General features: G+C 40.3%; 1 protein-coding gene across 3 annotated transcripts; it reads left to right on the top strand.

The window, feature by feature from the left end:
• LOC145433472 (active breakpoint cluster region-related protein-like) lies at positions 1 to 27,275 on the top strand. Of its 3 annotated transcripts, XM_080310587.1 has the most exons (25): positions 1 to 2,681; positions 3,622 to 4,266; positions 4,998 to 5,168; positions 6,775 to 6,921; positions 7,522 to 7,649; positions 8,247 to 8,332; positions 8,394 to 8,460; positions 8,532 to 8,655; positions 8,723 to 8,866; positions 8,925 to 9,110; positions 10,480 to 10,587; positions 10,646 to 10,700; positions 11,375 to 11,481; positions 12,307 to 12,542; positions 14,718 to 14,803; positions 15,960 to 16,219; positions 17,033 to 17,179; positions 18,210 to 18,312; positions 18,377 to 18,585; positions 20,738 to 20,907; positions 23,612 to 23,751; positions 23,822 to 23,936; positions 24,654 to 24,779; positions 24,841 to 25,000; positions 25,414 to 27,275. In XM_080310587.1, exons 1-25 carry the CDS (start codon positions 2,499 to 2,501, stop codon positions 25,981 to 25,983), a joined length of 4,473 nt encoding a protein of 1,490 aa, XP_080166713.1. In that variant the 5' UTR covers positions 1 to 2,498; the 3' UTR covers positions 25,984 to 27,275. The 3 variants fall into 3 exon arrangements, with proteins under 3 accessions (XP_080166713.1, XP_080166714.1, XP_080166715.1); XM_080310588.1 differs by lacking the exon at positions 3,622 to 4,266 and having other exon boundaries at positions 2 to 2,681; XM_080310589.1 differs by lacking the exons at positions 1 to 2,681; positions 3,622 to 4,266; positions 4,998 to 5,168 and adding an exon at positions 5,343 to 6,614.
• The last annotated feature ends 66 nt before the right edge of the window (positions 27,276 to 27,341 follow it).

The following is a 27,341-nucleotide window of genomic DNA, read 5'->3' on the forward strand; positions in this document are numbered from 1 at the left end:
AGAGTTTTGCCGATTTTGTGACAGTCGGAGCGGAGTCGGAGTCTACTACAGATATTTTTTCGGAGAATGTCGGAGTATTGTAACTTTTGTCTCCGATATCTTTGGATAGCTCTGACCAGAATACACTATTGATTATGATTACAAACCAAAACGCAGACAGTTGACACCTTGTAAAGTTGTAATATGACGGGTAACATGCAAAAATGATTGCCAAGTGCATAAAAATTAGCCATCTGCACTGCAATTGGGGGCTGGAGAGTAAACAATACTATGAGTCAACCACATTATCACATGTACCATGTACCATGCTTGCCACTGTTTCGGATACTTGACGAGATTCATCGGAGTATCTCGGAGTCTGGGATTGAGCTCTTCGGAGTCGGAGGGAGTTTTCCTCAGACCCTAAAGTTGTCGGAGGGATTCGGAGTCTCGAAAAGCACTATCCGCTCATCACTGTGCCAATGCGAAGAGCCTTGGGCAGTCGGGTTTATCGTTTTCGTATTTCATATAACAGTTGCTGATTGGAGGTCTGGGCAAAATGGGGTGACTGATTCATTTCATAGCCGAGTATTAAGCTGCAAGTCGAGTCGAGTATTCAAGTGCCGCTCTCTGTGGGGTCATCATTAATCAACTGAACTGAACTGATGCGCACTTGCGCAGTGATTGATAGCGATTAGCCAAGTTCAAGCATGTATCGTATCTCGCATACGACCACAAAGAAAACAATGCCAGTTGATAGTTAGCAAAATCTATATATTCTCATTTGTTAACCAAACAATGTGATAATACTCTAGGTTGATCACCACTCGAAAATATTGTGTCTCATTTCAGATTGAACATGCATATAGCTTCATGTTACATGTTTTAGATGCTATGCTATCATCAGCCCATCAGGTCATTCGTTGTTTTACTTTGAAGGCAAGTTGACAGCTGAACAGTTGCGGGTATAAGTTGATGTTATAAATTGAAAGCCTTCAGTGCAAAATCTTTGAATCTAGTCACATTTTCTATTGATTATGCTACCCATTCTGAGCAACGAGTTGAGAGGACAATCCTTCTAGTGAAGCGTCTAGAACTCAAGTAGGAGGTGTCTTCGGTCCGATAAGCAAGTTTCTGGTATCAGCGACACTAAAATCAACCGCCCTGCATACCCTTGTATCTTGATTTACCACTTGTTTATCATATTCAAAATTTGCCACCCACAATCACAATGTAGGACGCAACTACCTACAAGAAGTACCAAAAATCTCGATCAGCAAAGAAACAGCTTCATTTCCATTAATCTCTACATGGTTGATCCCTGGTGGTTATGTAGTCATTGCCGCACTGACTGAAACAGTAGAACACGACTGAATCTCCATCGTATTGTCTCTATCTAATACTAATTAATTCATTTATCAGTAATTTTATCACGAGATTATGATGTTATCAAAACATCGACTAAAAATAACTTGGACTAGGTCTGTCAATCAACTACATTATCCTACAGCTATGGTCAAGTTCATATTCCTAGTTATATCCTTTTGGGTTTACGTATTGTTACCATACCTGTTGTAGCAGGCTATGCTTATGTAAGTATACCAGTATAGCTATATGCTTCTTGTTTCGTTGTGGTCCACTAAAAGTCGATCGTTCTTTCGTTTATATGTCTTTAAACTTACGATGGCTCATGTGAAGAACGATGTTTTCCAAAATAGAATTCTGATTGTCTATTAAAATCGTGATTTCACGTTTGGCCTTTCCTCGCATTAAATTCAGACGTTGTAACATAATTGAGATGAGGCCTAGTGAAAGACTGTTAAGGAGTTATTTGTGATCCTTTTGTTAATTTTTTGAATAGTGCTTCTTTGAGAAACTTTTATTGAATAGGTTTTGTAACATTTGAGCGACTTAACCGTAAATTATGGTAAAAAGCAGCAGACGACAAATGCCGACGTCTTCGTTTATACGTATTTGATTAGCATAATTTAAATATATTACTGTTTCAGTGTTTCACGATGTTTCTTGATGTTAATATTTTTACTGCTCCTTCTGTATCCACAAGTGACACTGGAAATCAGTGAATGTTATATAACTTGGTGTCACCGTTTTAATTTCATGGTATTCGACTGTATGGCAGGTTGCATCAGCCCTATCCGTTCTTTCTCTGAATGCATGTATGCTGACTTGTCAATATTTGGCCACTTTCACGTCAAGCGTGTAAGAATCTGCCTGCAGAGATTGAGTCCCGTTTAGGAGTCACGATAACTCTCCAATACTTGGAGATGGATTGTAGCGTCAACTTTATTCGCACTTAAACATTGGTGTTACAGAGATGAACGTCTCTGCGACTCACCGGACTTGCTTTTCATAATCTCGTGTCTGTATCATACATACAGGTATAGTACATACAATTGATGGTTATTTGTAACAAGTAAGAAATATGTTGTAATTTGCTGTTCCGTCAATTGTACTCTTCCGTGCGTGAATATCAGTGTTAGAATCAACTAGACAGGAACATGGATAAACAAAAGCATACCTTCATAAAGCAGTGGGAGGAGAAGTTTCCAGGAACTCCCGCCCCGGATTTAAAATTTGACGATGCCGAAACGCTAGAACAAGAACTTAAAAAGACTAAAGAGAGCGTGAAAAAACTGGAAGAGCAACTGAACCAGGCCAAATTTCAGATGATATTTCTGCAGGTATAGTAACAACATTACTAAATCTAATCTAGTTGGCAGGGTTTTGTGGCTATTATGCTATTATACTTGTAAGTTGCTATAAAATTTAATTTCTTTTGTGGATATTTTGCTGGTTAAAAGCTACATTTACCTCTTTTCGTTTATGTTGGAATGCTAATGAATACGGACATTGTTATTGTTATGTCCCTTTTGAGCTAGCTATTTTGCATAACTCTCACCTTGTCAATATATAAGAAGAATTTTGCACATATGTGCAATGAGTATAATGGATAGTGGTGATAGTGATAAATATTTCAATGAGGTAAGGCTCAATGCTTCAATGCTGTCGTCTTCGTTAATGTGTATTAAGCAAGGTGTACTTGTCTATTGGCAGAATATTCGAGTTTCTCCACTTGAGCTTTTTGTGAAAGCCTTCCATTAGGGGGCATGCTCGGTGTCTGCATGGTGCAGCTAATGACTAAAGATTGTCAAAATTGTTTACGAAGTCAAAATTTTTACGCAAACTTCATTTCATTGGTGTCGGAGAGGTTGCACAGTCGGAGAGCTTTTCATTTGACATTTAACGCCGTGTAGCCTACTTTACTGTTGTAGATGGCCTATTGTCTAGTCATTGTGAATCATAAACCATCGAACAATACAAATAAGTTGACGTGGCGTGATGATCAACACACCTAAAAACGAGAGTAAAGTTTTTAGCGGGTGCGAAGTTTTTCCAATTTCACGCCAATATCTCGCTGAATGTAAAACTTGACTGGACATAGACCTCAGGCTAAGATACCCTGATGAAGGCTGGTATAGTGAATCTAAAGAAATATATCCTTGTACAGGGAATGATGATGAATTGTACACGGTAGTAATAAAACATTTTGTTTTGTTCTGCTCGAATCATTGCTCGCTGCATGATAGCAATCTCTCCTTATTTGCTGACAAATATCTGCAGACTTCTCTCGCTGTGTCTAAGAAGAGCTACGAACGGAAACGGTGGGGATACGGCTCTTCGATAGATTCCGAATCAGACCCGTCTAGCCCGCACGCACCCCTGGACAAGAGCGATGTATCTGAATCGCCGTTTGATAACGAACACTCAAACGATTCCCAGACCGCCGCAGACCCTGTGGTATTCCGACCAAAGGCCGTAACGGCCGCGGCGCAGGAAAACAACGCCAATCGCACATCTAAGGTTTTGGAGAATGTGAAAATGTTTGAAAACAAATCGGAAGAAAGCTCCCAAGAATCGGGCGTGGCGAATCGCGGCATCGCCAACCGGGCTAGCAGTCGTAAAAGAGCACCGTATTTGGAAGTATGGGAGTGTAAAACCGGCATGGAGGAATTGAAGTTCCGAGACGCGGCGGAAGGTAAGCATCACTCGACCTCGGCCATCAATGCTGGGACCACGGACTCGTTTACGGCTGCCGCCGTTTCCATGATGGACACTTCTGTGGGAGGTGGCGGATATTTGCGAAAGCCTTTGATCAAGTCCCAGTCGCTGCAGGATAACTCGGCTCGCCGAGAGTCAGCACCGCCACGGGATAACTACGTGGAAGTATGGAATTGTAGCACTGGCAGCGGGGAACAGATGGAGCCGGTTAGTGTGCTGGCAGTGACTAATTTCTGTTGTTTGATTTGTGGGAATGTGCGTTGTTGATTTTCGATTTGCTTTGCCTTGTGAAATAATAATAACGAATAACCGATGTAGTTTTGGGTGAACCCTAATTTCTTATCCACATCGACAAATGCTCCTTACGGCATACACCAACCAATTTTCCCCATGAACACGTCAAGATAGTGTTTCATGTGGTGTTCTCCACGAAACTCGATGTATGAACGTCGAAGATCCACGTGCTTATAATTGGTCAAGATTTCGGGGTTAGGGGATGGTAGGAGCACTCGTGACCCTCATCCCCACCCATAAACCTAACCCTATCTATTCTAGCATAGGTTGTCTGGCTGAGACAGTAGCCTACACTTGTGAGTTGTGATCTTCTCTGATATCACCGGCCGTCAGCTATTAAGTTTTGTGGAGAGCACCCCAGACGGTATCCTACCTATTGTATTGTGGATATGTCTGGGCAAGAAAGTGCACTTGTCGGTTGTGAACTTCACTTGTTCACGGATATCATCGTCCACCAATTTTAAAGTTGTGTGGAGAACGCAGTTGATAATCATGTAAAACTCCATGACTTTTGACATACCTGTATTCATAGGGAGTACTTATCGGTGATTGTCATGAGAAACATTTCTCGGTGTGGATAAGAAAGTGTGCGCTGGACCCGTAGTTTTAAATGAGATATGACATATTGACAATATGAATTCTAGCCTGACTACTCGTTGGAAGACATAGATGCCAAGGACGGCTATGGGAAAGAGCATTACACGCTTGCCGGCTCTGAAGTGAAATTGCGGGAATCCAGGGAATTGATCAATGATCCAGTCAGCAACAGATTGACTTGGCCCGCTACCAAGGCCAACACGCCACACGAATTTCAGGTTAGATACTTATCTAGTTCTTCGATCAATATCCCTTATTCTCGTTGCTTGGAAATAGCAGGCATAGACATTTTCTCCTATTTTGTTGTATATCTGCCTTAATACCTTGCTTAACAGACCATGTCAAAAAGATGATGATTTGCATCCAAAATCGAGCTTTGCTGGAGTTGCTAGTTTCTATATGTAAACGGTACACAGTGTTTCAAAGCGTATTCTGTTGTAACTATCAATCTGTACGACACTATAGAGACCTATGCATACGATCAACAATAATAGGGTTGACTGTGAGATAGACTAGCCTTGTACCGGTATTCAATTTTTTATTAGGTTTCAGTGTGGAGATGTTCTAGTCAAAATTTAATGGGTAGTTGTTCTATGTTTGTCCAATGTACATGTAACATATTACGGCCAAGCTATCTGTGCCTACGTGTAATAGTGAAAGCAGCCGTATTTATACCAGGTCATGATGGTTGTGGTTTGGTTGTTAAGTGTCAGTCACGAGACGTTCAAGATGTGATTTTGCTTGGAATATTAGCTGTTCTGGTCAATTTTTGGTTGATAGCGTGGTGACGTATTGAGTGAGCCGTTCTATTTTTGTTGTATAGTTGACGCATGCTTACCGAAGTGCGTAAAGTTTGCTTATGGCACAGTATGACGTAATTGATCCTAATTAGAGTCTTGTTTTGTATTAAAGTCTTGTGTTGTGCCATTATTGTTTGTACTATGTCTTATGAACCATGTCCTATTTGAACTATGTTGCTGTAATTTCCACATGAGTGTGATTCCGTACGAAATCATAGAAGTGTAACATGCCAGACAGTGTCGTTAACTACAAGCACGATCCAGTAGTTCCCAACATTGCTTGGTAGGCGTAGTGGTAGAACTTGAGATTGTTGTTTTGCTGAATCTTAGAATGTGACTGATAACACAGGCCAAGCCATGAGAAGTGAGAACGCAGTCACAGTTTGTTATCTGAATGATATCAGGTCATCGCACGAAGACGTGGTCCTACTCGTGTCATGCATTTTGTTATTTTATACACTTGTGCTGCCATTATTTCCGATTTATTAGGCTTGGCTCAACTTGAATCGCGTTAGGATTGCTGTAAGCTTAGGTGGAGATATGTTTCGAGTGTAAATTGATTGGGAGCAATTTGTATTTTATATGTTAGGTTTTGTCAGCATTTGTAAAGTTATCTCAGGATCCTGGACGTGATGTTTTTGTGACAGCAAGGTGCATGCATGATATCATTCGCTCGACTATTTGTCATTGTGTAATGTATACCGGATAGTCACTCGGGTGTTACTTGAGGAACTTGTTTTTCTCTGTTTTTTCGATAGATTTGTACTTAGCATGTTGTCAAGTCCGACCGGCAAGATGTTTTCGGAAGACAGCTGTTTGCAAGCTTTGGTGCTGGTGCCGACCATCGCTGTGCCTGTGACTAACGTTAGTTTGTGCGAATCATAGTTTTTGACAGGAAATGTCAAACATCCACAGTGTGTGACTGGCGTCAGTCAGTCAGCTTATTTGCCCGGTGTTCCTCTGCTGTCTGTGGTTGCGCGCGCATTAAATCATTCGCGTGTTCCGACAATTTCGCGTTTTTCAGAACGAAAATTTGGGCATGGGAGAAAGCATTCCCGCGTTGTCACAAATGACCGTTCTCACCGAGGAAAGCTGCGATCTCAGTGACATAGATGACTCGTCTGGCAGTCAGCCATCTTCTGGATCGCCTGAATTTGACAGGCGCTCCATGGTGAGTGTGTTTTGAGGTTTGGAAAAATTGACAACAATAAAAAATTACATGATTTCGGCAAGGAATTACTATTCAAGCTGGTTGTTCTGCTGCAAGCGTGGTTTACAATGAGTTTAATTACGAAATCACTCTACCCACAACATATTTGTCTGTTTATAACCTTATCATCGGTCAGTTCTTATGCTGGAGTATTTCGTCACTGTGGAAACGGAAAAGCTTATTATGTCCATTTTAAACATTTGAGAGAATTAAGTTTCTAGTAAGTTTTCAATTACTCTCGTCTCTACCATATCTTGGCTATGGTTAACTTAAAAACAATGTGACAAACGTAAGCATGACCTAGCTATGGCTGGAAAAAAATTGAAATTTTACAAAAGCATGGTTTTATCAAAATTTGAAAAATGGATCTCAAAATGGACATGGGAAATGGGAAAAATAGACAAGCCTCTTTGATTCCGCAGCGATGATTTCTTATCAATGGTCGATTGGTTGATACAATTTGTAGTGTCTAAATATCTGTGTGTTGCAGCCACTTTTTCTTGAATAGAATCTTACAGGATTGATTGATTTTGGCATCCGAGTTGATGGTCTTGTTTTCAGAGTCAGGACGATATTGTGATCAAGTCAAGAACATTTCCCGAACGAGCTACAGGCTCTCCATTTCACAGACTTAGCCAAGCTAGGACCACTGATGAAAGGATTGATGCACTTGAAGGAGGAAGGGAAAGGTAATTACAATTGCTCTATCAAAATAAGAATGTTGATGCAAAGAATTTTTCAACGGCCGGGCTGGTGCTAATTTTAAGTACGTTGTACTTTATTCAGTTGTACGTAGGGACGGAGACAATTAGAGTCTCAAAGTGATTCGATGCTGAATCGAGTATCCGGCTTAGAGTTCAGTGCTCGAGCACGATACAGTATGCCATATCAGCAGGGCAGGATGCACTACTTGGAATGTTCAAATATATGTATTTTTATGCAATTATAAAGAAAACAGTGCTAGTTCACGTCGAAAAAAAAATCGAAGTTTCTCATCCATTTCTATGTGATAGTGATATTGCACGGAAACGTCTCTGCAAATGATGATGCCCGTATCTTTGTGCTGCACGGAGCTTGTAATTTAGGCTACGCACTCGAAAATTCTATCTTTCGCTACTGAACTCGAGTATTTGCAATTAATACCTGGTTTGAGCGACCAGCCTTAGTCGTGGACATTACTCATTTTGACTTCCGGGCAGCATTATAGTTTTTGTCCCATATTGCTGTAGAGTTTTAGGATGTTGTGTGACTTATGCCAGGCGTCACCACCTTATTGCTTTGTGCAGCTATTATTCCGAATATTATGACGAATACGGTGACTGGGTCGGCAGCACTCCCGACCATAACTCGGACCGTGACTTTACTGATGACGGTAAGATTTTCAGTTATGTTTCCGCGACGTGTGTAAATTTTTGAACTCTAACCTCCTACAGACGATGATACCGACAAGATTTCACTTGAGGAATCCAATTTGAGTCGGACTCCGTCGCACTTACGACGGTCAGTTATTTCCTCTTTAATCTTTCAAACCATTTTCGCCGTGTGGCACACCGTTACTGATGTTATTCTAGACTGGACGACACTACGAGTCTGGACAGTCTCAATAAAGAGGACGACCGTATAGATTCTGGATTAGGGGAATATCGGGCGCACCGGGATGCTGAAATAAGTCCGTCTCGCAGCAGTGTGTCAACCGTATGTTGTGAAACGGATTTGAGTGCTATCGATATTTTAGTTTGTAGCTGTTTTGCACTATATTCAGATTGAAAACGTGACCGGCATGGTGGATTATCAAAAAGTGCGGAGCATCGCCGAAGCGGAAAAGCTAAGGATGAGAAAATGGGTGATATCGTCGCTCTTAGACAGCGAAGAAGCATACTTGGAGTATTTAAACACACTTTTATTGGTACGCTTTAGTTTTTCCTCGGCTGTCGGTTTGCGTTAGGAACACTTTTTCGTTTCAGTATATGAAACCCTTGAAAGCGACGATCTCCACGTCCATGCCGGTCATGTCGAATCAAGACTTTGAGACTTTGTTTTATCGCGTCGAGGAGCTTCATTCGCTGCACGCCGAATTTTACGAAGGACTGATGCCCCGATTGCAAAATTGGAGCGCCGACACTCAAATCGGAGACCTGTTTCAAAATCTGGTAGGTTCTCTGCCGGTGCTGGGATTTGGTAGATACGGTGTATGCTTACAAGAGGAAGCTGTTCTTTGTGTGCTTCCGTCATGTGTTTAGTAGTAGTCAAATTAGGCCTGATAGAAATATTGAACAAAATAATCATTACATATTTGGTCCATTACTATTTCGTTATTGTATTGATGTTTTTGCTACTTATCAATTTTGCATTACGCTATCATCATGAGTTAACTATCACCTCAACAAATCATTGACCAATCTCAAATTTATGCACCGGCTGACCCAATAAATGAGTTTGTAATTGGCATAAAATTAAGTGTGCTCTGCTCATGTTATGGTAGGCTGTAATATTGGTGTATATTACCGTATTTAATTACTTATATTACAAAAGATGTGATTATATTCTGCATATGCATTTTCTTTATATATAGGCCTACCTGCATTGCAATTCATACTCTCGTGCCGAGTAAAAATTCATATACCAGTTTTTTAAGTTTATTTTACAGACTTGATGTAGAATTTATCTTTTTTCCTTTGCTTATTATATATCAAACAGTGGCCCCGAGTGCCCACCAAGCATGAAAGATATTAGTTGTCAAATATTTCTAGTGACAATGAAAAATTATTGTCTCGATAATTCAATAATTTTGTTTCAATCAATCGGCGTAACTGCAACGTACATGAATTCTGGGCAGTGAAACTCAGAATATTTTTTGTCTAATTTAAGAGACTTTTTCGTATGGAAACACTCATCCATGTCTTGATGAATAAAAAATCTTTCTCATTCTTTGCTGTCACGTGAATGACTACTTGGCCTGTGAATGATTCAACCTAATTTCCATGGTGTTACAGTGATTCCAGATGTGATACCAAGCGTTCTTGTCAAGTGAAATCCAAGCTAGCTAGCTTTTTCCTAATTTGGCTTTGCTGCATAATTATGTTTCAGTCATATGTCATCATGAAGACTTCAGCTGGCCACGTGGACCTGGTGTGGTGATAATGCATAAGAAACGTTGCTGTATATTTCAATCATAAGTAGATATACCATGAAAGTGACAGACAAGGAAACCTTATTTTGGAATTTCCAAGTCTTTTGAAAGAGCGATTTGTCAAGTTGTTAGTCATGGCCAAATTTTGAAAGTATGGAGAAACTGCTTTTAAAAATAGAACTTCTATAGTTCCTTCAGTTGCGGAAAATGCACTCTGCATTCAGCCTCGGCGTTTCTCAATACGCCACCACTGATACGATAGTAATATCTGACAAGTTATAATTACGTTGTTATTACCTTTTAACGACATACTCACAGTACTATTGTTGCACTTTTCTTTGAGAATGCGCAAATTGCGCATGTACAAACCTTAATTTGTATCTTCACAGCTCAGTAAGCTGCGTTATTACGAGGATTATGTAAATAACTACAAGAAAGCACAACACACTGCCGAAAAATGCGCAAAAGATAATCAACGGTTTGCAACCATTATTGAGGTGCCAGTGAGAGACTGTTGTTCTATGGGTGTGTTCTAACGCTATGCATTTCGTTCAGAGTTTGAAGGTGAAATCTAAAAAGAAGGAAGACTCGGAGTCTATTAGTTTAATTGGTGAGGCTTCTTAAATTGATGTTTGTCTCCCCGATTGGATATTTTACGGAAAATCATAGCGCCGTTGTTGACAGACACTTTGGTTTCTTTGTGGCAAACATTGAAAAGTTGTGTGACTTCTTTACAAATGTACGGTCCGACTAATTGTACTATAAAATCATCTACAAATTCACCTGAAAATCTGTTTATATTTCTGATCATCGGGGAGCTTTGTGAAGCGTAATGTGAGGTATTCGTCCTCAAACGATGCCAATTTATAGGTAATTATGTATCGTTTAATTGTGATGTAAATAATTGTTACCATCATTTGCGGTAGGCTAATACTTTCCATTGTTATAATTGACATTTGCATTTTGAACGAGTTTTAATGGACGCGAAACTTCAATATCAGAACAAATAATCTATCTACAATGCCAAATCTATCCACTCGAAGCTGTTCAGCTGACTGAGAGTGAATGTCAGTAGACTAACCAACATATTCAAAATATGGAGAGAACAAAATTCACAGAATATTTACCCGTATTTTGAAGTTACTTTATCAGGTTCACCAACCTTCATTCCTGACGATTCGGTCAAAAAGATTGGATTAAATAAATTTGCCAATAGGATTATAGTTTTCAATGTGGTCATCCAAGTTAAGTTACTTTGTGTTTACAATCGCATCCTTATCACAGATATTCTGTATAAGCCTGCGGAAAGAGTAATGAGGAACACTTTGGTGTTGCAAGATATACTGAAGCATACTCCCCACAGACATCCCGATTATCACACTCTCAGACAGGTAAGTGTAATTTCGACTTTATAAAAGACTAAACCAAACACTTTGGGAGCATCCAACAACAAGGCATAGTTCGGCATAGTTGCGGTTCTCTTATTTGAGAATTTTAATCTCACTTTGAATGTACTTTCTCCTTGGTGCCTACACTTGGTTACATAGTACTGCACTAATGGCTGCCACCTGTAAATCCCTTGATCTGTACAGAGTCTGGAGTCAACGCTTTCTGTAAACAGTAAATTATTGCTTTACAGATAACAATGGAGTAATTTGCATAAAGGACTTTGAAGTTGATATATAGCTGATACCTAGACGGATAGTTTTGTGTAGACTTCTCGTTGCTGATTGACTGATCCTCGTCTAGGATGATGTTTACATTGGTAGAACTTTCATTAGTGTGATGTTTGTTGGACTGTGATTCAACCGCAGATCCTACAACCATTCGTGAAAAGCTAAAGCAATTTTGCGGGATTCCTGGTCGACTGTTTGTTAAAAATGCCTTGGCCGGAAATAGAGTAATTGCAACCGTCATGAATTGCGACATCTGCGGTGGCTTCCGAAAATCTTGTTCATATCCGCCGGACAACTTTTAGAATAAGCGTAGTCGTTATTAAAAGGTTATTTTCAGACTGATATTTATTATCCGCTTAAGTGTTGACAGCTAAACTTACCCAGCATTCTTTGCGTTCATACTGGCTTTGCTTTTTTGTTTTTGATCAGTGCCAACGTTTCAACTCTAAAATAATCACGATCACGATGGCCGTTTTTTATTCATTTGTTTACTGAAACTTAATTCTGATGCGGACACCAACCCTTCTCAACTCGCTGCAGGCCTTGAAGCAAGCGCAGCATTTCCTGAATCGCATCAACTCATCGTCGTCGGCGCCCAAGGGCAGGAAGCACCCCTCGTCTGCGTCTCTGGCGGCAGCGCGAACCGCCAATAGGGAGTTAGTCAAAGACGGATACCTCGTGGAAATATCGTCAGACGGCGGGAACCAGCGCAAGCTTCGGCACGTGTTTCTGTATAGCGATTTGCTGTTGTGCGCTAAACAGAAGCAGGCAGCTGGGTATGTATCGTCGGAAATGTATTTTGGCTTTGTGTAAATTTTGCTTGTGTAAATTTTTCCTAACGCTTCATCACATAACTGGGAAGGGGGGAAATTCTTGTCATCGACGAAAGTTACATTTCTCTACCAAGCTTACCTTTACTATCACCAGGGTTGCCAGCAATGTAATAAACAGATGACTGACATAGTCATCACTAGGGCGGTTTTTTTTTTACCTAAAAAAATGAACATTTTGACCTAAAAAATCAAAATTTTGACTTTTTTACGTAAAAAAACTGAATTTAGACAAAATTTTGACCTAACGTATGCAAATTAGGTGTTTTCCCACATAATGTTAAAATTGCACCTCTTATCTTCGTTTCTGGTTGGAACTGACTGTCCTAACGAAGTAGTTTGGCCTGAAAAATCGTTTTTGGTTAGAAACAGGCAACTTTTTACATGAAAAAATACAATATTTCAACGAAATCTGGCCCTATGAAGAATTCCAGTGGTTACAATATGTATTATGGTAGAAATAATTAAAATATTTTGTAGTACAACGAGAGATACTTTCCTACATTCTTGTGTAGAAAGTGCACGTCCTTACTAAGAAGCTTACCAAGGACGTTCAACAGCAGCAGTTGTTGGCCGACAACACCTAAGTTGTGCGTACACTGCTGGTGCTGGTGACACACCGTGTTGCTTCATTCTGACAATGTTGTCTACATCACAATTTTTCATCATGCCCTTCTATAAGAATGATGCAATGCACAAGAAGTCTTTCTTCAGTTAGGATATTGCGGTACGTTGACCATAATACCATATCTACCTATTATTTGTTTTATTTGACCGTTTATGATTCACAATGAGCAGACAATTAGCCGTTTACAACGGTAGGCCTATAAAATAGTCTAAAAGCGGTAAAATATCAAATTATAAGTTCACCGACAGTGCAAAATCTACGATACAAACAAAATGCAGACGTCAAAAATTTTTTGACTTTATGAAAAATTTTGACAAATTTTGACCTAACGCTACAATTTTGACAAAATTTTGACAAATTTTGACATGTCAAAAAAAAACCGCCCTAGTCATCACTAAAGTTTTTGTTGCAGTCAAATCCGTCGAAAGTTGCATTTATTTTTCACTAAAGTTGCAGTAAAAAGTTGCATTTATTTTTCACAACAGGTGCACTAAAAAGTTGCATTTGTGGACAAGTTCCTTGAAATTATTAGGGTATGAGATACTTGGATCGATCCGTATGCAAGGAACTGTAGCAAAACTCAGTGTTGACGACTTCAACAAAATCAATAGCCTCAAAAAACTGACTCAGTGAAAATATTTACGTCAAATCTCAAAATACGGTACCTCAAATTTAAATGACAGTGAAATAATATAGCGATCTATTAACGTATAGTGCCAAATATTTCTAGTAAAAAGTTAGTTGCATGAAAAATTGAAAAAAGTAGCATGAAAAATTGAAAAAAGTTGCAAAAAGTAGCATGAAAAATCGAAGAAAAGTAGCATGAGAAATCGAAAAGTTGCAAAAAGCTGCATGAAAAAAATGGAGAAAAGTTGCAAGAAGTTGCAATATAAGATTCTTCCAACAGCTTAAAACACCATACTACATAACTTCTGAGTATTTAGGAAGCTGCCGGAAGCTGTAAAAATAGTTGCAAAAGTTGCAAGAACTTGCCCTAGTCATCACTTTCACCCTGTCCTATTCATAGCCTCATTGCCACAAATATGCACTCAATTCAGAAACAATTAGAAATCTGAGAAATGCGGACAATGTAGTCCTATTGCCCTTCAAAATAAGGACGAGTCTGAGAAGTAAGGACGGTACAGCAACCAACCTTGCCTATCACACTCTACAGATTGTTTGTAGATTGTTGGTTATCAATATGTTGTGCTGTAGGAGTCAATCCTGAATCCTGATACTGATAAGGTAATGGGTTGTCCTCACCAACCGTGAGATTGCTATCATGAAGCAGCATAGAGGAGTCCGGCTTCGTGATTGCAATCTCACGAAGCCGGACTCCTCTATGCTGTCATAGAAAGAATGCGATTGATGAAACTCTTCAACTAGTTGTGACTTATTGCTGTTTATGATTTGAGGTGTGTGTTTACATGCTACCTTGTGCTGTGTTTTAACCATGTTTTACCAAGTGAATAATATGTGACCTCTTTTGACAGGATGTTTCACAGCAAAGAAACGTACGAATGCAAATGGTACATACCGCTGGCGGACCTGTCTTTCAAACCGACAGATGATTCAGAAGGTATGTGGTTATCTGGATTACCGGTGTCTCAGGCAGTCATACCCAAGTCCAGTAATGACAAATATGATTTTAGAGTAAGTAAGCTGAAGCCTGGTATTCGTTGCTTATGACGGTGCTGCGATTATGAATGCCTTACCTAGCCACTAAATCAATACAATTCAGGTGACTTGTCATATTTTTTGATTTACATAAACTCGGTACATTTTTTTACAAAGCCTCTTGAAAAGTCTATTCATATTATCATATAGTACCGTAGCACGAAATATTACATTGAGCTTAAGCTTAAGTACTAAGTACTACTAAGTACTAAGCCTAGAGCAATCTCTTCGCCCCGATTATTTGATATTTCATTCCGATGACGTCATATTTGGTGGATACGATTGTTGATATACAATGCTCTTTCCAATCCTGTACAGGTAGTAGTTGCTGACGATTACTCCTGACGAGTGTCAGCCGAAAATATTCGTGTTCATTTCAATAAAAATCTACTTTTCACTTGTATGTTGAAGTTCTGTACCAAGAAGTTCTTTAAAGCCCATTTTGCTAAATTTTGAAATTATCGGGTCAGGCCGGGTTAGATGGGGTTAAATTCAGTACAAAATAGTTTTTTGAGCGTCATATTACCTTTGTAGAATTTTATTAACAAAATTCCCAAAAAAGATCAGCGACTTGCATACGGATAAATCAAAGTCGAGACGAGAAATTACTCCAACACCTCACTTCGTGAGAGTTTAAATACGATGCCGTCTCAGCCCGCAATAGTCTTCGAAACGTGTCAATTCTGCGCGTCATACAATCAAGGTAACCGTCGTACACAGCGATCAAAAACGAACTGGTTTACCAAGCACAAACCAACGCACACCATAGGTAACACGCCAGGGTAATTAACTCAATGAAAAACAATCAAGCAATCAAGTCGGTTGGAACCTCTTCGGCTTGCGTATCACACGACCACTTGATGTTCGCTTTACAACAACTGTAAGGCTATAATTTGACCAGCAAATCGTCGATACTTTGCTTGATCATATTACATGATATCTGTCAGACTCATTCAACATGAGGAGCATTTGAGGTAATTCACTCTCTCATCTATTCCGTGGTTATTATAATTGTTTCATGTTCCGACGCTGCAGCATTTCCTTTTTATCATCTTTAGCTGCGTTCGATGTACCGGAGACTAGCGAAGATGACCTTCGCGAACTCAGCAACCGTGCGATCGAACTGAAAAAGGAAATTACACTAGAAAAGAAACGGTTGGCCGCGCGGAAAGGGCAAAACCCGCCATCGGGCCAGGACGCCCCGCCGAGGTCCAGCAGGCAACTGGAGCGAGCCAGGAAAAAGCTCAACGAAATCGAAGGGCAGATCGTGTTGTCCGCTCCGAATTTACCGCTTAGAATATTTCACATGCAGGGACGGGTATGTAGAGTTTTGTGTTGTGCAATCCGTAGGATTGATTGTCTTTTGAGCTTCGTTCGGTGCCAACTCACCACATATTATACAGTGTCTATTTATTGGTAATGATGCTATGTAGTGGAAATTTGACTCATTCTCGTTATGATGACGTATATACTTTCACATGTGTAGAGTATACATATAGTTTTCCTGGTGTGACAGGTTTCTATATTTATATCAGTAATTTGTTGTGGTAGCATACACACCCCACACGTTGGTTTGCCTGACCGTCGATGTTGCTTAGCTTTTATCAATGCGCAACTAATCAAAACACAAATATCACTGAAGAACCCTTGTAAATACATCAAAATCTTCTATAAATTACTGTGCTTTGTCCAAATATGTATAGAACAATTTGGTGGTCACGGGTAGATCGTTTTTGCCCTATTTTTTTATCGATGAGGTTTTTGTTTCTTGCACTTTTGCACTCAAAAGTAACTACTTATTTCCTTCCTGCTTGTATGCTATCAACCTTTATCACGTTTCCGATTTGGCAGCAAAAGTCAACCCGAATGAAAAGAGTTAGCTCATGAAATCAAAAAGTTTCTATATAATATGTAGTCAGTGGGCCACCAAATGAAACGCACAGTATTTATTCAGATACTTTGTCGATGTAAATCAGATTTTTATGTGTGTCGCTGTTTGTGTTGGCGTCATAATATTTTTGCTTTGTTTCTTTTGTGCCGCTCATCTCAGGAAAAAATCAAGGTACTACAAGTCACCTCGTAATGCACCTTTCACGCCGCGCTGTATACGTTATCTCTTTCATTCATTCAGTGTTACATGTTCCTGATGTCGTCCGACTACGAACGTGCTGAATGGACGGAAGCTATCATGAAGCAACAAGAGTCCTGTTTCAAAAGCTTCTCGTTGGCTTCGATTGAAGTGCAATCACTGCTGGCTGCCTGCGTCAGACAACGGAAAGTACGTATCTTCCATTCGTTCTTCGTAACCGTCGCAAGCAGCGTTGATAAACAGGGGTTAACACGTAGCCTGCATGTAAAAATATGCGATTTGTGTGGAATCTTTCATGTTATAGCAAACTAGAAATTTGGTATGAAGTACATGATACTTGATTTAGCCCTTTGCCGGGGCTAGGTGAGATGGAAAACGTGCACTCCCATCAATTTTTGTTTCCAATCCTTGACGTCAATTACATTGAAATGTATCAGTGACCTCTCTCTGTCTGTTTAGTCTAATTTTTTCCGCAAAATAATGTTCATTATGGTCATATTATGTCCCTATCCGCGTCGGTACTAGTTTAAAAACGTGTGACTCACCAACTTTGTCCATCTTATTGCGGGAATAGAAAATTTGGACATTTTTGATTGGCCACATGCTAAATCTGAGTCTCAACTACTCAAGTATATGTAGAAGTAACGCCGTAAATTTCTACTCTTTTACAAGTACATACCTATGCTAGTACACTGCTTCAAATGGATATAGAATATGAAGACTTGGCATATACTCATGTAGGTAGTTTGAAAATGTAGATTTGGTCGAGACGTCACATATTTTTAATAGCGACTTTCCTACTGATGCAATAGGACTGATGCCACTACAAATTTATGCAATTTTCAAATTAATACATTCAGTTAACGTGATACAGGGACCGTTCCAACCAGTGATAATTTCACTATCAAACGTGTCCTCGTCAAACCCCAAAACTTATTTGTATTTTTCAAAATCAAAAGACTAAAGAGTGTGTTGTTCAACTAGAATTGGGACTAGTTTAAAAACATATCCACTTGAATATGTAGTGCAAGTAGGTGCAATTCTCTTGACTTCTCCGAAAAAGTAAAAGTAGTTGCCACTGACCGCCCCTGCGATTGTCATACTTTCCGATTAGCTCGAGTCATGAGAAGGGAATTTACATTTGTAGCGATTTGCAAGTAGATTTGTATGAAAATTTGAGCACTCTCCAGTCGAACTTATCACAACTGTGATTTTCCAGGGAAGCAACATGGGATCTATGCTAATAAACGATGACGAGGATCTGTTGTCGGGATATTTGACGGTCACTGTTCACTCTGGCGAAGGCTTCCTTCACGCTTGCAGTGAGTTACCGGAGTTACGGAGCCGGCGTTCCGCTCGTTATTGAACGCGGCTGCTCCCTTTCAGATCCGTACTGCACGCTGGAGGTGGACTCCTACGGGCATTTTCAGACAAAGGCCAAAACGAGGCTTTGCGAAAACACGCAAAAGCCGGAATGGGAGATGGAATTCGAGTTGGAAGTCGACGGGGCTCAGACGCTGCGGATTCTGTGCTACGACCGAGCCAGGGGCGCTTCGTACAATGACGACGTGCTGATTGCTAAGGGAAAAGTCGGGGTGAGAATTGCTTCCGCTACTAATGCAACTATTGCACTTCGAACTGGAAATTTTTTTCGCATATTGGTTTTCAGGAAACAACTACCCAACATTCAGAATTGCTGATCGTATAGTATAAGATCACTAAGGCAGTAACACGAGTAAGCTATTTCAATAAAACAATATTACTTCTATTTAAAGTTTTGTCAGTCATCTCGGCCACAGTTTGCCGATCACTGTTGTAATGCATTAGCGTTAGACTGGTATTGACGCGTAAGCACAAATGCCCAGACAAAAGTGGGTTTCTATGTGTTAGTTGGGATATTTTCATATTATTGGCGACTGATGCAAAATAGTCTGAAGGAAAGAGACTGACGTTGGAGAATTACTACGGACTGTATGGGGCAGACTTGGACAACTAGAAAATTTTCAGCTTTTTCAAATTAGATTAAAATTGGAATTAGAGCTACACAGTTTTTTCCAAATTAGATTAGAATTAGAATTGGAGCTACACAATTTTTCCAAATTAGATTAGAATTAGAATTAAAGCTACACAATTTTTCCAAATGAGATTAGAATTAGAATTAAAGCTACACAGCTTTTTCCAAATTAAAATTAGATTAGAATTACAATTACTGAACTCGCAAAAAATGTAGAAATTGAATGAAATTGTGAATGAGAAATAAATACGGCAAATATCAAGTTCAGTTTATATCAAATCACAGTGCGTTGACATAACCTCGAGAACGGTTAACGTCTGTTCACCACGCTTGACTCGCTTTGCTCTCACCAGGGATCACCAAGACGCGGGCACATGCGACCGGTCATCTGATTTGTGATTTTAGAGGAACGCGAAGTAAATCATTCTGAAATGCTGAAATTGATTTCAGTTTCAAATTATTATTGTTGTAGGTAATATTTCAAAATATGCTATTCGCCTGTGCCCAACAACACTATTCCGCACTAGCTGAAACGGCTTTAGAGTTGTACTAACGCATGGCTATTATTCGTCACAGTTACTACATGATTGTAAGTAGCTACGGTGTAAGCATAGTGTTCTATATGGTGTCGACACAAGCAAATCTCACGCCTCAGTGAAATTGAATCACGTCACAATTTCCATTTGGCTACAGACAATTTGACGGTCATTTTTGACCGGCTTGCCGAGCATTAAATTTGGTAAGACTGGTATCAATCGAAAGCTGACTCTGCAGTCTGCACTGATTACCAAAATATAAATATTATTCCGCTCGCGGCCCTGGAACTCCCATAATCAGCCTCGAATTTTTTATTGTTATGAAAATTGGCATTGGGACGCAACAATGCTGTTTGGCGAAACGAGAGAGTAGCTCAAGAGCAAAAGAGTCAGACAGCATTGTTGCGTCCCAAACTGGATTTCCCTGCGCGAGAGGAATATTCTTGTTAACTCGCTGCAAAATGCCGCGGACAACAAGGTATTTTCCGGAAAACAATAAATTAGATTAGAATTAGTTAATTAGCACATGGGACCATTTCACGAATTAGATTAGAATTAGAATTAGAGCATAGAAACGTTTCACAAATTAGACTAGAATTAGATTAGAATTAGAATTAGAGCATAGAAACATTTCACAAATTAGATTAGAATTAGAGCATCGAAGCGTTTCACAAATTAGACTAGAATTAGATTAGAATTAGAATTAGAGCATAGAAACATTTCACAAATTAGATTAGAATTAGAATTAGAGCATCGAAGCGTTTCACAAATTAGATTAGAATTAGATTACTTGCATTTCGCTCTAATTTAGTGAAATTAGACAACTAGAATTATCTAGTTGTCCAAGTCTGGTATGGAGGATATTATAGCTTCATTGCCCACGTACCCAAACCTACATACAGGTGATACAGCCAGAAAGTTATTTTGCACTACTGCAGATTTTTTGTGTCTTTCTGTTGCATCCATATTTGATAATGGTACTGGTGCATTGCCGCAAAACGTTGCTGATACCGCATCTGAAGTCATTATATATAGCTCCCCGAGTCCTTGGTTACTCATAATGCATATATTGAGGATTATTGACTTCAAGAATTAGTAAATTGTGTCTGATATTCCACCGGTCCTGTCAATTGTCAATTGGTAGTTATTTATGCCTGAGATTCTGTCTTCAATCACTGTTTTCATTTGCCACCTCAGCTTTTGCCGGGTTCGCTACGTAGCCATGACTGGATTGAGGAAACCGTGCTGATGAATGAAATCGAGATCAAGCTGTCGGTGAAGTTTGCTCCGAGAGAACAAAGCTTGCGGCGGTTGCCTTCACGAAAGTCGAACGGAGTCTTTGGCGTTAAAATCGGACAAGTTACCAAGTGAGTGGTTGGGCTGCTATTGTATAATCGAGCACTGTTTATATCAATATATCATGGCATGTTGTACCTAATGGAATTTTTGGGTAAAGGTTGCTGTGGTGGCAGGAATATAAGTCACTCTAATCGTCAATTTGATATACACTTATGGACATAACATGTCAGATATCACCGATTGACCCGTTTAATTATTGACTTCATATTAACCTGATTTAATCGGATTGGTGTAATTTACCAAATATCAAGTTGAAAAGAAAGTAACATTTTATGTTTTGTAACTGTTCCTGTGTAAGAGGAATGAGCAATGAGCATCCACTGTCTTTCAAAGAATCTGCACTATATGAACTTTGTATTCCTAATATTGAATGGTGGGCTATCTGGCTAACATGGTACACCAAACATTTACGCCTTCTGAGTGATACTCCTTGATTGCTCACGGCTAAGATGTCTTTATGTCAGGGTCTGTTAATCATTGTTTTATTGAACTTTGGTGTTATGGAGAAATGTTCTTTACTAATCGAGTCATTCAAGGCAAGATAGAACAACATTAATGGTCATCATCCATCACTTTGTTTCACTTCACCTGGGTATACACAATATTTGTTGACAACTTGGGAGGTTACTGACAAATTTCACTTTGGCCGCCTCCATTATTACCCGTTCAGTAAGAGATATTATATATTACCATGTGCATATTGACTGACAAGATAGCGTAATGGTGAAGCGTCCGGCTTCTTGATCGGTAGGTCGTGGGTTCGATCCCTGGCCGGGTCAGACCAAAGACCTGATTAGTAACACTGGTATTCATGACTTCCCTGCTTGGCGCTCATGCATTACTGGGATAGCATGGAGGGGTGGTGCAAGACTTAAAAAGCCGTAAAGTCTATATCTGCACCTTCCTTGTCCAGCGGCATATGCACATCATGCACTCATGGTATGCACACAGATCGTGTGTATGTGTATCATGAGTCGGTGTATATGCCGCAAAAACATCAAGGACAAAAATAAAGTACCGGTACGTCCTTTCCTATATTTGATGTACTCGCTAACAATTGCCTTGAAATTTGTATGAATGGTTCACACCTTTGGCCTTTATTCCCTACTTGCTCTTTGTGGCTGCAGACGAACTATGGCCTTTTACAGTGATGTATTTCCTTTGTATTTCCTCTATATTGCTTTGTAACAGGTGGTTGTGTTGTGCATTGCTTGAGGTAACGGTTTTGCTTTGGGTTTTACCTTGCCTGTTGTACGTGTGTTGACACTTGACACGGTATATTTGTAGTTTTGTTTCTGAACAATATTTGGCTATTTTGATAATTGATAATAATTGTAATGAAAATGGTGTTCGACAAACTATTGCAATGGTATTTATTTCCGTAGCCATGTATCGGCTACCGACAACTAAACAAATTTGCAATTTTTTCAACCACTGGTTTGGTAGTAGGCTACCTAATTTTGACCATTATTATTACTGTGTCATATTTGGGTTGGCTAAATTAATTCTGGCAGCAGACTCTTTGAAGTGAAAAATTGCGAGTTCTCCAATTTGATATGTGTGGTGGACCGTGGACATAAGAGCATGCGACTTTAGAGGATGCGCCGCTTTGGCATACGACAATTAGGCATGTGACACGTGAGCATGTGGGTTAAATTATGGGTTAGGGGTAGGTTAGGGTTGGATTCATGTTTGGGTTAGGGTTAGGATATATATAAGGGTTAATTTCAGTGCTATGTTTCCGGTTAGGGTAAGTTTTTGGATTGTAAGTCACATGCTGAAGTGTCCCATGCTGAACTCTCGTTTTCCATTGTGTCGCATGCTCATATGTCGGGCAACCAAGGAAATAAAATGCATTTGTGGAAATTCACGCCCTCTTGTACCCCAATTCTCGGTTTAATCCACATGTAATATATATATAATTCGTTTGTTTGTATTGGTTTCTCGACATATGAGCGTGCGACACAATGACACGGAAACGAGAGAGTCACACACAAATACGTGCTGAAGTATATGATACATTCAAGTAATATATTCCCACGCTCTCAAGATATATGTGCGATAGCAGTTGTTGATGTCATAAGTGGGTTAGTCCCTTCAATTCATCTACCGTCTATGACTTTGTAGTCATCGTACATATTTCCCTTATGGATTGCCCTCAACACTAATGCAGTCATACTTCCTTCGAAGACGGTAACGTCCGGGTAATTACGTTTTCACAATTTACGCAGCTATATATCGCACCCGACGTTCCTTTACGCTTGGGATTAGGATATATATAGCGGTTAAGGTCAGGGTTATGTTTCGATTTAGGGTTAGTTTTGGGGTGATAAAGTCAAATGCTGAAGTGACGCATGCTAAAGTATCCCATGCTCAAATGTCGTTCTCCATTGTGTCTCGTGCTCATATGTCGGGTAACCGTGCGTGGTAGGAACAAATTCGTTATGAATCTGCCTTCTATTGATGCCGTGGCATACTGCGAAACCGGCGTACACTACTCATTCTTTTACAGCAGTCGTCATCTGCTTTACATACATTCAAATTTGATTATTGTTACTCAACTGAAAGGGGTATTATTTGTCTCTCGTCGCCTGTATCACATACCATGTAATGTATGTTTGACAATTATAAAAATTTTTTGAACTTAACCGGTTGTAAATATTGCCTACTGTATTTCATGGTTGACGGATAAATAAACTATCTCTCGCACAGACGAGAGCACGGGACTGTCCCGAACATCGTGAAAATGTGCGTGGAAGAAGTCGAACGGCGGGGCATGGAGGAAATCGGGATATACCGAGTTTCCGGCGTCGCGTCGGAAGTGAAAGAACTGAAAACGTATTTCGACACGAGTAAGTTGCCATCCTGCGTAGCGTGCTTTCCTTTCTGGGTTATTTATTCGATTGTCGCGTTTCATGTCAGATCGTAGAGACGTATCGTTGCTGATGAGCAACGTCGATATCAACGCGGTCGCGGGAGTTCTGAAGTTGTATTTCCGAGAGCTGCCGGAACCGTTGTTCACCGATCGGAAGTATAGGTGAGCGGAGGATTTCTTTGCGGAGTTCACCGCCACAGTTCTAAGATTGTTGCAGCACTTTGTAGCAAAGATGGTCACTGACCACTGCTTGGCGATGAAGCATTTCTACTTCTCCCTAGTATTCGAGAAGGATTTGTCTACTGACATTACTTCTTCAAGTGGATATGACTTTCGAATTTCACAGTTCTCAGCATTTTGCGTAAAATTATACCAAAATACCTATCTTTTTACTTGGTAATCGCTACTTCAACTTGTACTTGTAAATGCTACTGCTTCCATTTGAGTAGAAACGACTACTTGACTACGTCCATTTAGTACCTCCCATTTGGGTCACCTGATCCGGGAAGAAATTTTCAAACACATTGTTTGTGTGGCCTGACTTTTGTGCCAATACGTGATGTTCTTCATTAAGCATTTATTTGGTGTTCCTCGGTTGATATTTTTCATATCATGCTGTTCTGTAAACTGATGTCGATAGGAACCAGGAGTAGAGCTGGGCAAAACGGGATGATTCGATTTTCAGTCGAGTGTTAGGAATAGAGTCTAGTCCAGTATTTGAGTAGCCCACTACATATGACGACGTCGTAATGGTAATGATGACTTGAAAAGTTTGGATATCTATCTTTTTTGTGGCCACAAGGCGTAGAAAATAATCATTCCAGCCCTAACCACACACGAGTCGTTCAGTCGTGTAACTTTAATCCTTTTACATTGCAGTGAATTTGTGTCAGCCGTCAGCCTCGCGGATCCCGAGACGAAACACAACAACATCTGGCGGCTACTCGCTGATCTGCCCGCTCCGAATTACCACACGCTCATGTACCTGAGACAGCATTTGCTGAAGTGAGTCGGCTGGTGTTTTTGTCCACGTTTCCGTATCGTACACAGCACCTGCTTTTTGCAGAGTCGCTGATAAGGATTCCGTGAACAAAATGACCTTGCACAACCTGGCCACTGTCTTTGGACCCACTCTACTTCGGCCCGCCGAAGACACCAGTAAAGGCGACTCGAAAGGGCCGGATCTGATGATGCTGAGCGCTTTGAGGATGGACGTTCATTACCAGGTGCTTTTTCCGTACCTTTTTCTGCATTTCGATCAACTAACTCACTTTTTCACGGAAGGCAACTTAGTTTTACTGCTTGGATTTTATAAATTAGAAATTAGATTTGGCATGTGTTTGCATGATTTTTGTAAGCCGAATTGTTATAATAACAAGGCGAAATAGCCACTGTATCACCACAACCGGTTATATTTTTTAAAACTGCACTTATTTGCACTGTCATCAGCGTTAGTCGAAAGTCGCCGCATCTGCTCAACTGCAAGAAGTGTGCGGCCAACACTACCTTTTTGAACTGCTTACTCGACCACTTTTGGGAATTAAATTTTCTTATTTCGCTCTGGAGTAGTTTTTAACATGTCCGAAATTCCGTCAGAGTCAGTAAATATAGTTAATCGACGGACCGTCTCTACTTGAAGGTCGGTGTGTTGCTGTACTGCCTCGAACTTCCGAGAGTGCCCGAGCTGGGCGCGAAGACCACCGGGTCGAAACTCATGGCCAGCGTCGTGGAGGCGGAAAACGAAACCGACTCGGCAACCACTGTCCCGAAAGTAATCGGGTCGACTCCGCAAGTCCAACCCGGGAACCTCTACGCCAAGCCAGAGCCGGGCGCGAACAGAGTCCAATTGACGAGATCAGCCACGACAGAAAGCCTGGGACCCGGCCCGAAATCCGAACGGTCCATCCGCCGCAGTACCGGATTGTCATCGTCGTCTGCGGCGCAGTTACGCGAGCGTTACCATAACTACGAGGAAGTCGAGATATCCCCCTTGGCTAGGAGCCCCACAAAAAAGCAGCAACCCGCCAGGACGGGCTCTGAGAACTCGAGCAATAACAACAGCGGTGTGCCGAAACGCGTTGGCAAATCTTCGGTGAGGCAGGGCGTGGCCGTGCCGCCTCCGCGTGTACCGCTGAAACCGAACAAGCCGGTCCCGGCGCCTAGAAAGCCTTCCGTGAAGAAGCAGTCGACGCTGGTGACCGACTTGTAGCCTCGTGAAGCTTTTTTAAGTTTGTTTTATTCTGCGGTGAACCGGGGCTGTGGAGCTGGAGTTTCGTTAAAGTTTCTATCGTCGGGATCGCGGTAATTTTGTGACTTTGTAACCATAGTCGGGGAAGCCTGAGGTGGTCAGTAACGAAGTATTCCAAATATGACTTCGACAACTAGTCTCGTTCGACTGATTAGCACGAATAGTTATCTAATTTGTTACATGTTTCTTTGTTCTAATTTTAATCTAATTTGTGAAAATTTTCTGTGCTCCTATTTTAGCTCCACTCCAAATTGTAGTCTAATTTTGCAAACCGAAAACTTTCTAGTTGTCCAAGTCTGCTCCAAGTAGAAAAAACCTACTTTCTCAAGTGGTGATAATTTGCTTGTATTTCTACTTGACTTCTGGCTAGCTCTAGAATGCTTACTTATTTACTTAATGGAAAATCGCTACTTCTACTTCAGTCAACATTTATGCGTTACTGCTACTGCCACTTGAGTAACAACGATGGCTACTGGGAAACACATACCGGCAAACTTGGTCAATTCACTACGTAACAATAATGACTAAAACTGTAATGAACGTATAATTTTTGGAGTAGATTTACAACAATGTTGAAGTCGAAGTTTTTGTGACCAAAGTAGTAGAGTTGGTGTGTTTAAGGTTTCCGGAGTCAACATATTGGAAATGTCAAGGGTCGGAGACGGCGGTAAAGTTACAGACTCCACAGCCCTGCGGTGAACACTATTTTATAACTTTATTTCATAAAATCTTAACCATCATGTAACAACATCTTTATCTCTACTCTTATTAAATTACCGTGTAATTATTTTATATCGATCTTATTTCTCGGTGATATCTTATCTGTGCGTCGGGTAGCAAATACTTACCGTTTCGCTACGGATTTGCATTTGATGATTACAAGGATAGCATATTAGCCGCGAAGGCTAAGCAATCGCCTACAGTGTAGGCCCGGCATTGGCTTGTATTGGGTTTGTCTGCGAATGAGATGTATTATTGATTCTTAACCCTTTGCACGCAACAGAATCATATGTCAGTACGGACTTTGTAATTCCATGTCATTTCAGTTACATACTATTCATTATCACAGAGCCAAGTTTCATTCCGTCGACAGACATCTAGTAATACATTCGCTTCTATTATTCAGTCGAACGCTGCGTTTCGCTTTAACACAGGCAGTCTGTATGTTGTGCAATATCCTTGTGATGCCGTTTAAACATATTTCGTTGTGAATGAAAATTGTGCTGTATGTACAATACACATATCCTGTCTAATTGAGAGGTGATGAATTGAGGTTTATTAGATGTCTCGGGCGGCATTTGAAAATTGATCGTAGGAGA

The sequence above is a fragment of the Botryllus schlosseri genome, chromosome 2, assembly GCF_051294905.1.
Source record: "Botryllus schlosseri isolate E-star chromosome 2, Bs_hap1, whole genome shotgun sequence".
Classification (NCBI taxonomy): Eukaryota; Metazoa; Chordata; class Ascidiacea; order Stolidobranchia; family Styelidae; genus Botryllus; species Botryllus schlosseri.